The sequence below is a fragment of the Globicephala melas genome, chromosome 13 (genome assembly GCF_963455315.2).
Source record: "Globicephala melas chromosome 13, mGloMel1.2, whole genome shotgun sequence".
Classification (NCBI taxonomy): Eukaryota; Metazoa; Chordata; class Mammalia; order Artiodactyla; family Delphinidae; genus Globicephala; species Globicephala melas.
This window is the reverse complement of record NC_083326.1, coordinates 83377809-83389895: the sequence shown is the minus strand read 5'-3', so window position 1 is coordinate 83389895 and position 12087 is coordinate 83377809. Positions and strand designations below refer to the sequence as shown.

At 51.9% G+C, this 12087-nt stretch overlaps 1 protein-coding gene across 4 annotated transcripts in view; it reads left to right on the top strand.

Moving 5' to 3' along the window:
* Positions 1–12087, top strand: part of RILPL1 (Rab interacting lysosomal protein like 1) — a 44213-nt gene that overhangs the window by 27795 nt on the left and 4331 nt on the right. For 3 of the 4 annotated variants that reach the window (XM_060310016.2, XM_030860079.3, XM_030860080.3), the window contains exons 5-6: positions 5120–5292; positions 7204–7296. In XM_060310016.2, the coding sequence (XP_060165999.1) occupies positions 5120–5292; positions 7204–7296 (266 nt within the window). The remainder of the gene's footprint in view (positions 1–5119; positions 5293–7203; positions 7297–12087) is intronic. The other variant, XM_060310018.2, reaches the window with a different exon arrangement.

The window sequence follows — 12087 nt, the reverse complement described above, 5'->3', positions numbered from 1 at the left end:
GGGAAGGTGGGAGCTATGGAGGGATCCAGAGCTGGGGGAGGAATCCGTTCTTATCATTGCCTCTTGATTCATACGATTCTTTCTGAGATGCATCGCTGTCATTTCAGTGTGATCTCCGGTAGGCAAGACTCTTTGTATATTTTTATCACATATTTATTGAGGTGGAATTTATTGAGATGTAATTCACAGACTATACAATCCAACCATTTAAAGTGTACAAGTCAGTGTTCTTTTGTGTGTTTGGTTGGTTTTCGTTTTGTGTAGTTTCTTCATGTTTTGGCCGCGCCGCATGGCCTGTGGGATCTCAGTTCCCTGACCAGGGATCGAACCCACGCCCCCTGCATTAGAAGGGCGGAATCTTAACCGCTGGACCACCAGGGAAGTCCCCAAGTCAGTGATTTTTAGTATATTCACTGTATTGTGAGATCGTCACCACTATCTAGAACTTTCCCATCACCCCAGAAAGCTATGCCGTCCACATGAGCACTCAATCCCCATCTCTGTCTCCCCCCAGCCCTGGCAGCCACTAATCTACTTTCCGTCTCTGGATTTGCCTCTTTTGGACATTTCAAAAATGTCCAGAAATGTCCAAAATGGAAATGGAATCATACAACAGGCGATCCTGACTGCCTTCTCACTCAGCGTGTTTTCTAGTTCATCCAGCTTCTCATATTTTAGCTGACGGTTTTCCTGCCTTTGACAGTTAGACATATAAACCCTTAAGAAAATGAGGTTGGCTTCCTGTCTAAGAGACTTTATATAAAATCAATAAGAAAACTATAAAGTTAATAGTACCTCCTTGATGTCACTGTCTCTGCCTTACAAGTTCTGATTTCTTAGTAAGTTAGGGTTTTTTCTTTTTTAAGTATACAGGGAAAGCAGATAGGGTCCTGGTGGCTGGCCTGTGAAACAGGGTTTTCAGGCTGAATTCATTCGCGGTAGCCTGGAGCTACCAAGGGTGACCAGAGCACAGTCATTCCCCATTGCTGGCCCAGGGGCTGCTCAGAAGTATGTTCAGTGGCCTTCAAGAGCACAGGAAGTGGCCTTGCTGTGCCCAGGCAGTGGGGAGTGTGCCCAGGAGGCCAGCGTCAGGATGGAGAGCCCTGGTGGAGGGTGTCGCCTCCCTCCACCAATGACAAGGCCCCATTGCTTGTCAGCCGGTCTCTGGGGCCTCCCTAGGGAACACCTGGGGCCTCGGGCATCTCCCTCAAGCTGTGCCCAGAGATCCTCAGGGGACCAGCAGACAATCGGTGATAACCCGAGCCACCTCCGTGGTCCCTCGTGGAATAAGCCTAGAAGGCTTGCTGCTGATTAGCCCGATTGCCGTGTTGGGAAGAGCCTTTGCTGCGTCTCTTGAGGACTGGCCTGCATCAGTGCCTGTGCTGGTCTCCGAAGAGCTGGACCCCCAAGCTTACCCTCTTCTGCACTTGCAGGCAATGGTCCCGGAAGACAGGACTTTTTTTGCAAACCTGTCTGGGAATCCCCCAAGCTATAAGGGAATCAGGTTGCTCCTCTGATAGAAGAGCTGTCCCTGGGACTTCCCTGGTGGTCCGGTGGTTAAGACTCCACACTTCCACTGCAGGGGGCACGGGTTTGATTCCTGGTCAGGGAACTAAGATCCCACAAGCCGCTCGGCACAGCCAAAAAAAAAAAAAGAGCTGTCCAGAGGAAAAGAACTCAGGTTCTAAGGAAGCCCTTTGACGTCCTGGGTGATGTCAACCCATGGGAACTGCTGCGCCTTGAAAGCCTGTGTTCATAGGAATCCCCGGATGTCAGGGTGGGAAGGGCCCTTAGAAATATTATTGGGTTTTTTTGTTTGTTTTTTTCCTTTGGTCCACGCTGCACGGCATGTGGGATCTTAGTTCCCCGACCAGGGATCGAACCTGCGCCCCCTGCATTGGCAGCATGGAGTCTTAACCACTGGACCGCCACGGAAGTCCTTATTGGGTTTTTGAGGGCTAGATGGGGAAACGAGGGCCCAGGGAGGAGCAAGCAGCTTGCCCAAAGTCCCCTTGGAAAATGAGGGGCGTGTGGACCCTTCAGCCGGCCCTTCCCAGAGAGGCCGAAAGTCAGGGGACTTGCCCAGTGAATGTCAGGGCCTGAGTTGTTTGGGGAGGGAGGGGCTGGAGGGAGTGTGTGAGCCTGAGATTAGAGTCTGCAGCCGCCAGCACCTATGGAGTCCACAGGCAGGGAAGGAAAAAGGGGAGGGCAGTGGGCAGCCATAGAAATAGCATGTAAAAGGGAGCAGCTGCTATGCAGTTACCAGCCCAGTGCTGCCATGTGGACCCAGTGGGACCCAGTCTTCCAATTTTTTTCCCAAAAGGAAGCCCCAGACCCAAACTTCAGTGTGAAATCTCCTGATCTAAAACCATTGGCAACTAATTCAAAAGAGTTTTAGGACACAGTGAAGGCCAAACAAAATGGGGGAGGGTGCCCCCGCCAGGGTGGGCCCAGAGTTCTTGGTGAACTCCTACACATTCGTCAAGACCCCATGCACAGAGACCACATCCGCAGTAACGTCTTCCGTGATCCTTCTCGGAGCCTGTACCTCTTTAATTATATTACCTTGTAAATTTGTGTGTATCTTTCCTCCACCACCAACTGTCCTATTTGTCTCATTAGCTCAGTGACCAGCAGGCAGAAAGTTGATGCCCAGTAATGTTAAGTAAATACTAGACATCCGGGCTTCCCTGGTGGCACAGTGGTTGAGAGTCCACCTGCCTATGCAGGGGACACGGGTTCGTGCCCCGGTCCGGGAAGATCCCACATGCCACGGAGCGGCTGGGCCCGTGAGCCATGGCCGCTGAGCCTGCACGTCCAGAGCCTGTGCTCCGCAACGGGAGAGGCCACAATAGTGAGAGGCCCGCGTACTGCAAAAAAAAAAAAAACTAGACATCTGAGGATGCTCTGTGATTAACCTGGGCAGAGGAAGAGAAGGGAACTGGCATTAGTGAGTGCCTGCTGTATACTAGGCATTTGCACTAGGAAGCTTGGGTAGGGGGCACCATCTGAATGCGTGGCCATCAGGTGGTCCGAGGAGCAGCCCCCAAGGCTCTGCAGAGGGAGTCAAACACTGAAGACGTACCCTGAGGACACAGCCCCCTGAAGGTGTGGCATCAGCAGATGCCTTAGAGTGCCTTCTCGGGAAGTTAAATCCTCCACCATTTCCTCCCCAAGTTCGTGGGTGGAAAGAGGCCCCACTCTGATGCCCAGCCGGTCTGAGGGGGCGGCGTGTGTCAGGTTTCAGTTTCCTGCTGCCACGAGGCGCCTCCCCTGCTGCCTGCTGCTCAGCTGCTGACCTGCCGGGTGGCTCTTCTGTCACCTGATCTGCCCTGGTGGGAGGTGTCTCCTTTCAAGTGTCCTTTCCCAGAACAGCACGTCCCTGACTCTCCCAGGATGGGAGGCCTCTCAGCTCTGTCTTCTGGAGTCCCTCAGCATCCTGGCCCATCTAGGTGGGAGTCCCTTTCTCCTTGTGCTTCTGTGGGATTTTTTTTTTGGGTGGGGGCGGGGGGCAGTTCTGTATTTCAGTCCCTCCTTCCCCTGTTCCAGAGCTTTCCCACTGTTGTCCTAAGCTTTTGTCCACTCCTTCTAGACGATCACGAGACATTGGCAGCTCAAGGGTGTCAGGAATAGTACACTGCCTGGAGAGTGTGGGCCACCTGCAGATTTGGCCAGCTGACTTGGAAAGCTTGCAAAAACTTCCTTGCTATCAAAAAAGGAAAAAATGTTGGCAAGGATGTGGAGAATGTCAAACCCCTCCTACACCGCTAGCAAGAATGTAAAATGGGGCGGCCACTGTGGAAAACTGGCAGTTCCTCCAAAAGTTAAACATAGAGTCACCATATGACCCAGCAGTTCTACTCCTAGGTGTGTACCCCAGAGAACTGAAAACAGGTGTTCACACAAACCTTCATACACAGATGTTCATGGTAGCATTGTTCCCAATAGCCAAAAGGTGGAAACAACCCAAATGTCCATCAGTGGATAAAAGGATAAATAAAATGTCTCTTCACACAGTGGAATATTATTCAGCCGTGAAGAGGAATGAAGTACTGACACAGGCTACAATGTGGATGAACCTTGAAAACATGATGCTGAGTGAAAGAAGCCAGACACAAAAAGCCACATATCATATGATTCCATTTCTAGGAAATGTCCAGAAAAGGCAGATTCATAGAGATGGAAAGCAGATGGTGGTTGCCAGGGGCTTGCGGGGGGGGGGGGGTGGATGGGGAGTGACTGCTAATGGGTGTGGAGTTTCCTCTGGAAAATGTTTTGGAACTAGGTAGAGGTGGTAGTTGCACAGCACTGTGAATGTCCTAAACACCACCCACTGCATTGCGCATTTGAAAATGGAAATTTTATGTCAAGCGAATTTTATCATGGTTTTTTTTTAAAAAGCTCCTTGCTGTGGAAGAGGGCAGGAGGATGGGATTTGGGTGTGGAGCAGGGTGATTTAACAGGCTAGGATCCATCTGTGTGACCTGTGTGGAAAAGAAAGAAATGCCCTGCGTGTGAACATTGGCTGCGATGTTACCCACCCCCCCGCCCCAACCAGGGCTTCCACCAAACTCCAGTGAAAAGATGCTCACAGCCACTGGGGAGGAGCAGGCTTGACCAGAAGGCCAGTAACAAATGGGAAACTGTATATGACTTAATATCAAATGAAAAGGAATAGAGAATTGCGCATTGGCTCTGATTCCAACAACTTTGGCCAAATTAGCAATGCACTTGGCTAGAAAATGAGTCAAGAACACGGGAAAGGGAAAGCAGGCAGATTGAAGAGGGTGGCAGCATTGGGTAGTACACGGTTTCTTCTCCTCGGACACCTTTTCATGTTATTTGTCATAAAACCCTGGGTCAGGTGGGGAGGCGCCAGGACTGCGGGTCTGGCTATCGAGAAGTCAAACAATGTGCAGGTGGCCGCTGGCTTTGGCCTCCCGAGGGATGCTGACTGCACAGAACATGAGCAGAGGCCACCCTCGAGTTCTTAAAATAGCGTCCTCAGCAAGCTGCTCAGGCCCTGGGAGGGTGGGAAATTTGGGCTCCGGCAGGATGCGGAGTGGGTGCTGGTGGCGGCGGCCAGGAATTCATTAGCAGCATCTCTGCCCTCCTCCAGATGGAGCTGGGTGGAGACGGGTGTGTCTCCGAGGCAGAGAAGGTGGCCATGGATCTCAAGGACCCCAACCGCCCCCGGTTCACACTGCAGGAACTGCGGGACGTGCTGCACGAGAGGAACGAGCTCAAGTCCAAAGTGTTTTTGTTGCAGGAGGAACTGGCATACTATAAGAGGTGAGTGCCCCTGGGAGCTCCCAGGCTGGCTCCTTTCTGAGGTTGTGCAGAGTCTGGGGACAAATTCACACCTGGAAGACAAGGATTGCATCTGTATTCGTTGTGGGGACCATCTCTGGCCTGAAGCACATACATACCGACTCATAATTCCTTTCTGAAACTCGGGCTCAGGTGCACTCCTGTTAGAAAAGAATATTATGTATACTGTATTACCTTATTACCTTATACTGCCAGCGAGCTCTGGGGCAGCTCTCCCAAAGTCAAACACGTGAATATTTTTGCAGCAAAAGATACGAACATTCCTACTAAATGGGATAAATAAAGACTATAAACAGCCTCACGAGATTTCATTTCAGGTTTTGCCACCAAGTGAATGACCAAAAATAAAAGAAAACAAAACGAATTTTGGTTTTTAGAGCCTTTTGGATTTTGGAATTAGAGATAAGAGATGGTGGAGCGATAGAGCCTAATATTTGATCATTTAGTCCGTCCGTGGCCAATGAACTCCTTGTGCATATTAGAGCCACACTGTCTGATACACTAGCCACTAGCCACATGTGGCTATTTAAATTTAAATGAGTTAAACTTAAGTAAAATGTAAAATTCAGTTCCTCAGTTGCACTCGGCACATTTCAAGCGTTCCATTGACACGTGTGGCTAGTGGCCACTGTATTGAACAATGAAGAGATAGAATATTTCCATCCTCGTGGAAAGTTCTGTGGACAGCACTGCACCTGGCTTAGAGCACCATCTAATACCATGCCGCCTCACACTTGTTCCGCTTTGTACACACTACCCTGCTATCGGTTCCTCAAAACACACCACGCTTGGTTCTACCTCAAGACCTTTGCACATGCTGCTCTTGCAGCTGGGAAAACATTCCCCTTGGTTCTTCCCATGGTTGGCTCCTGGTCATTCAGGGTTCGGGTCAGATGTCACCTCCTGAGAGAGGCCTTCCTTCTCCATCAACAACCCTCCAAAGGAGCGCTCTGTTCTAGTCACTGTCTATCACTTTACCCAGTTTTACTTTCTTCATGGCTCTTTTCATCGTCTCACATTATCCTGTTTATGAACATGCTTGTTTTATTGTCTGTTTCCGCATTAGACTGCAACAACATGAGACCAGAAACCTTATTTGTCTTGTTCATGACTAAGTTCCCTGCACTTAGGATGCAGCTTAGCTCAGAGTAGACGCACAACAGCTACCTGTTGAATGGAAAGCTGGAAGGAAGGACAGATGCACCAGATGTGGTCCCTGCCCCAGTAGGGAAGATAAGACATCAGAGAAGATACAGTGCCACACATTTTTATTGAAAACCCACTGTGAGTCTGCCACATAAGAAAGGTTTATGACAGTGTGTGCACTGGCTGTTCAAAGAAGAGAGAAATCACTTCTGGCTTGGGAATGGGGCGGAAATCAGGAAGGCTTCATGGAGGAGGTGGCATTTGAACTGGGCCTTCCCTGAAGGATAGGGGGGTACGTTTCAGGTATGGAAGATGTTGTGGGTGGCATATTCTAGGCAGAATAAACCACAAAGGTGTGGAGACAAGGAAGCATTTGGCAAGAACAGAAAATAGGAAGCCATTCTTTTTGGCTAGAATCTCCAAAGTAAACTTAAAATAGAGATGTGGGTACCTTCCTGAAATTTCTCACATGTGACCAACTGGGCCAAAGGGCCTGCAGGCACCTGTGTCCGTTGCCTCCAGGACTGATCCTTCCTCTTAACTGGCCATTCCAGAGGCCAGCCCCCGAGGCAGAGAGCCTATGGGGCAAAGGCCACCGTTGCTGTCCTCCTGGGTCCCTTATTTTCACTCCCTGAAAAAGTACATGCCCTCCCAGACCATCAGAGAGAATATTCCAGCTCTCATGGAATTTTTGACTCTTATCTCACACCTCTCAACTCCTTCCAGTGAAGAAATAGAAGAGGAAAATCGAATACCCCAACCTCCACCCGTCACCCACCCGAGAATGTCCCCCCAGCCGGAGTCTGGGATCAAGCGACTGTAAGTGCTGCGCTCCCGGCGTCTGGGGCTGCTCGCTCGCGGCTGAGCTGGCGGCTCACACGGCCTCTCACTTCTCCTGGGCACCTGCTCCAGGGCTGGGCTTGTTACTAACCACCTCCCGCGGGGCTCAGCCTAAGCCCGGGGCACGCTGGGCCTGGCCCTTGACTGCAGAGTCACCTCTGTACTTTGAAGGCTGAGTTCCTCCTTGCGGGGGGTCCCTGGGCAGAGAGGTTTGGGGAAGGCCTAGGGGGTGGGAAAGGGCTGGGGCCTGGGCTTGCTTGAGTGTGTCAGTCGGGGCATGTCTTTGAGGACAGCAAATACTGCATGGTGGGAAAGGTTCACGCATCTTAAGGCCTTGAAACCCCAGCTCCGAGGTGTCTGAATGGCCGCGGGTCCACCCCATATATGCTTTTCTGTGATGACTTCACCTGTCCATCTGTCTCTCCATTAAGTATTCATTGGTGCATAATACAAGCAGCACTGGGCCCTGGTGGCCGTGGGGGACACACGAGAGAAAGCGCGGCCTAGTCCTAGCCCTCAACTAGACTTAAAGCTACTTCGGAGTCCTTGCGTCAAAAGACTCCTTTGAGATTTGAATGAGAGTTTGCAGACCCTTTCAGCGGCGGTGGGGGTGGGGGGGGGTGAGGGTGGAGTCATACAGTCTTGCAAACAGTTTTAGGTTCGTTGACCCCTGCAGCCCTTCAGATAAAGGGTTAAAGCTCTGGTCTAGTTAGCTAATATCTAGTAAGAACCTACTATGTGCTAATATCTAGTAAGATCCTACTATGTGCTAATATCTACTAAGAACCTATCTGCCGGGTACCGTTCCTGCAGATAATGGCACTGAGTCCTCACCATAGCCCTGTGAGGTGAGGGCACTGTCCTCCCCATTTTACAGTTAAGGAAACTGAGGCACTGAAGTCAATCACCTGCCTAGGGTCATACAGCTAATAAGAGGCAGAGCCAGGGTTCGAACCCAGGCAGCCTGGCCCAGAGCCCACGTTTCAAACTCTGCAGGAGGGCCTTCTGCTCCCAGTTGTCTTGTGGCCTCATTTTGTCCCCTGAGAGGGTCTTCTGACTCTCAGCCTTGCACCTTCTTAGAGAAGAGGCTTCGGTTCTTCCCCCCAAACCCTGGTAGAAGCTTTGTGAAGGCGAGTTGCATGGGTTGGAAAGCCAACTGGGGTGTGTGGGGAGAGGAACTGGGGTGTTACTCGGATGCCTCAGCCCTTTTTTTTTTTTTTTTTTTTTTTTGTGGTACGCGGGCCTCTAACTGTTGTGGCCTCTCCCATTGCGGAGCACAGGCTCTGGACGCGCAGGCTCAGCGGCCATCGCTCACGGGCCCAGCCGCTCCGCGGCATGTGGGATCTTCCCGGACCGGGGCACGAACCCGTGTCCCCTGCATCGGCAGGCGGACTCTCAACCACTGCGCCACCAGGGAAGCCCCGCCTCAACCTTTAAATTCCACTTTTGTTTGGAAATTCTTGGCTACTTCTTGTCCTGTGAATTGACGTAATCCACGGTGTTGGGGGATAGGAAGGGAACGCAAAATGTGTGTAACTGCTGGACCCTCTGCTCTTAGAAGGCGGCGACTTGTTCAGATACCGGGCCCTGGGAAAGGCTAGCCGCCCTCTGGAGAGTGTGGATTAACCCGTGGCTCCTTTCCAAGCCTCTCCTGCCAGCTTCACGTTGCTTGTTTGCTTGGCCCTCGGTCAAGCAGATCCGCTGGATTTGGGAGGGCCTGTGGCCCCAGTTCTGGTTAGGGATAAATATTTCCTGGGGGTGAAGCTTGGAATCAGATAGGCTTCCTCTGGGTCCCAACACCATGTTGGCCACGTATTAGTTTGTAATCTCCCACTGGCCCTTGAAACGCAACTCAAAGTAATTTAAAGAAAGAAAAACTGTTGGCCCAGTAACTAGAGATTTTCGGGTCATCCTGGCTTCAGGCTCAGCTGGACCCAAGTCTTGTTCTCAGGGCTCTGCCTGGTTCCGTCTGCCTCAACCTGTTTTCCTTTCCGTGGGCTGTATTCTTGGGCGTGCTGTCCCCTCAGGGTGGCAGTATGGCCGCCATCAGCTCAGGCTTCTGCTTTCTTGTCTGGAACTCCAGTGGGAGGAGAGAATCTCCCACAGAAGTCACAGAATTGAGTCTCCTTGGTTCTGACTGGGTCACATGATCACCCCACAGGGCAGTGCATCCATAGGTCTGGTCTGGGTCTCATTCTCACGCCTGAAATTTAGAGTAGCTTTAACTCTATCCAGTTCCCATGGACAGGGATTTGGGGAAGGACAGACCCCAAGCAAGATCAGTTTGCTGAGCAGACGGAAGTAACCGGCGTCCACTGTAGCCTCATCCTGGGGGAGAGGGAGCCCTTTGGTCTCAATTCTATGATGTACTCAGTATCCTTGGTTAGGGTTTCCCATCCAGTGCTTGCTAAGAAATGGGATTGACTTCGCTTAGACCCTGATCTGTCCACCAGCCCCACTTGCATGTAAGGATGAGCAGAAGTGACCTTAAATGCTTTGGGTTGAAACCTGGGGAAATTGAGAATAAGTTCATGAGCCCACACAGTTCCTCCCTTAGCTAAGGGAGGGGTGAGACCAAGAGACCAGCATCTATCTTCTTCTTTCAGCAGTTCCTTCCTTTTAACAATCAGACATTTCTAGCATCTCTGCTCCAAGTGTGCTGTGTTTACAGCATCTCTGGCACTGTAATTCCAAGTCATATGTAATTCTAAGACTTCCTTCTGAAGCGGGGATGTTCTGACTTCCTAGTTTTCCACTCCAGCCCCCTTTCTCTGAAACAGGTACTTAAGAGTTGGTTTTTGCAAATCTCAAACTGGGTAAAATCCAGAGGAAAGTTGTCAGAATTAACCAACAATGTTTTTCCCACTAGTTCTTCTACCCACACACGAGTAGGCTGTGGTGTCTGGTCCTCTTTTCCAGATTGTTCCAGAAAGGACCCTGGGGCCCTGTTCTCAAACCCTTCTCCCCTTCAGTTTGGCCTCTGGTTGCTTAGCAAGACCTGGGGTTCTGAGCCCAGCAGGAGAAGCAGATGGAATCTGGGAGTCAGAGACAGAGAGGGAGAGAGAATTCAGAATCTCTCGTCCACGGGGTGCAGGTGGCCAGTCCCATGGCCGCCCCGGCCTTGTAGGGGATAAGTGGAAGATCCAGATGGCATAGAAGGCTTTTGACCAGCCCAGACAGGACACTGGTCACTTTGTCCACCTCGGCCACTGACCGGAAGCTGCATCAGTGTGGCCAGGAGCTCAGAGCCTGGGGCAGGGCTGGATCTTCCCTGGGGACCGGGGCAAGGGAATGACAGTTCTTAAGACGGTTCCATGCCGGTCTCCCTCTCCATCCTTCACTCTCGGGCACCCGTCTGGGTCTGTCTGGTCCCTTTGTCCTTGCTTTTATGGAGTATTAGTCACACAGCCTCTTTAGTGCAGCTCACAGCTGTGCTCCAGCTCAGCTTCTTGCCCTCGACCACCTTTCCCCACCCTCCAGTAAGTAAGCAGTAGCTACCATGGAGGTTCGAAAGGGCTTCACCGGCTTGGAGCACTTGAACTAGGGTATCTTCCACCCTGTCAGAGATTCAGAGCTGGGATTAGCCCCATTTCTCAGATGAGGAAACTGGGGCCCAGGGAAGCCCACTGACTTCACTGTGATCACCTTGCTGGATGGATCGAAGTCGGGATCGGAACCCATGCCTTTTGATTGCCTCCTGGCCAAGACAAGACAGTGCTTGCCCCAGCTGTCTCGTTCGGCCTCCCCACCCCCCTTTTCCTCACCCCATTTCCCGAGTCACCAGCTGTGGGCTGGCTGCCCAGTTCCCTTATCTCTCAAATGCACCACCAGCCAGAGCCACCAGAGTCTACATTTCTGGGCTGAACTGGTCAAGGGAACCAGAAACTTCTGCCGCCTGTCAAAACAGTGTGCCCAGAAAACCTTCCAAGAATAGCTTGTGACTGAGCAGCTGCTGGCCAGTCTGGGTTGGCACTGGCTGGGCAGGTCACGAGGGAGCGCCTGAGTGGCTCCAGCCTCATCCCCAGTGGACACCAGGCACCAGAGCCCCCTTTGTGTGGTGCCCGGCTCTCAATCCCGGGCTGACAGGTATACACACAGCTGCTCGCTGCTGAGCAGGGGCGGGGGGCTGACCTGAGAGGCAGGCAGCTGGCAGGGGGCGCAGAGGCACAGCCAGGGAAGCTGCGATCAGAACAACTGGCCTCACATACTGGAAAGGTTGGCCTCGAGCAGGCAGCCACCCAAGTACCCGACGGTAGCAACAGCAGGGCATTCTCTCCCTGTCCCCCTACCCACCACCCTGCTCACTGCAGCCCAGAAATAGCTTCTTTACAGCCGCCCATCACACTGCCTGAAATGCCACTGTTAGAACTTCATTTGGTTTGAGTCTTCCAGAAATAATTTGTCACAGGGCGGGGTGGTGGCAGGGGCTCAGGGGAGTTTGAAACCAGCTACATCGTATCCAGGAGACAACTTTTGCCCAAAACAAGCCAGTCTTTTTTCACGGAAGTGGCTGTCCCTCTAGAGCAGGCAGCTCCTGCAGCAAGGCACCTGGAATAGAGAGGGAAGGGGGTCGTCCGTTCCATGATCCCAGCGAGACGCACAGAGAAGGAACACCCCAGGTGTCCCAAGGCCCTGGTGCATCAGTTTGGCCCCTGATTGGGCCCCAAAGGAAGTCCAGCACTTTCCAGTGGGCAAACATCTGTCCAGGCAAAATACCCGCCCCACACATCTGGGGCCATCCCCCAAACAACGACTTTGTCTTTGGGGGCT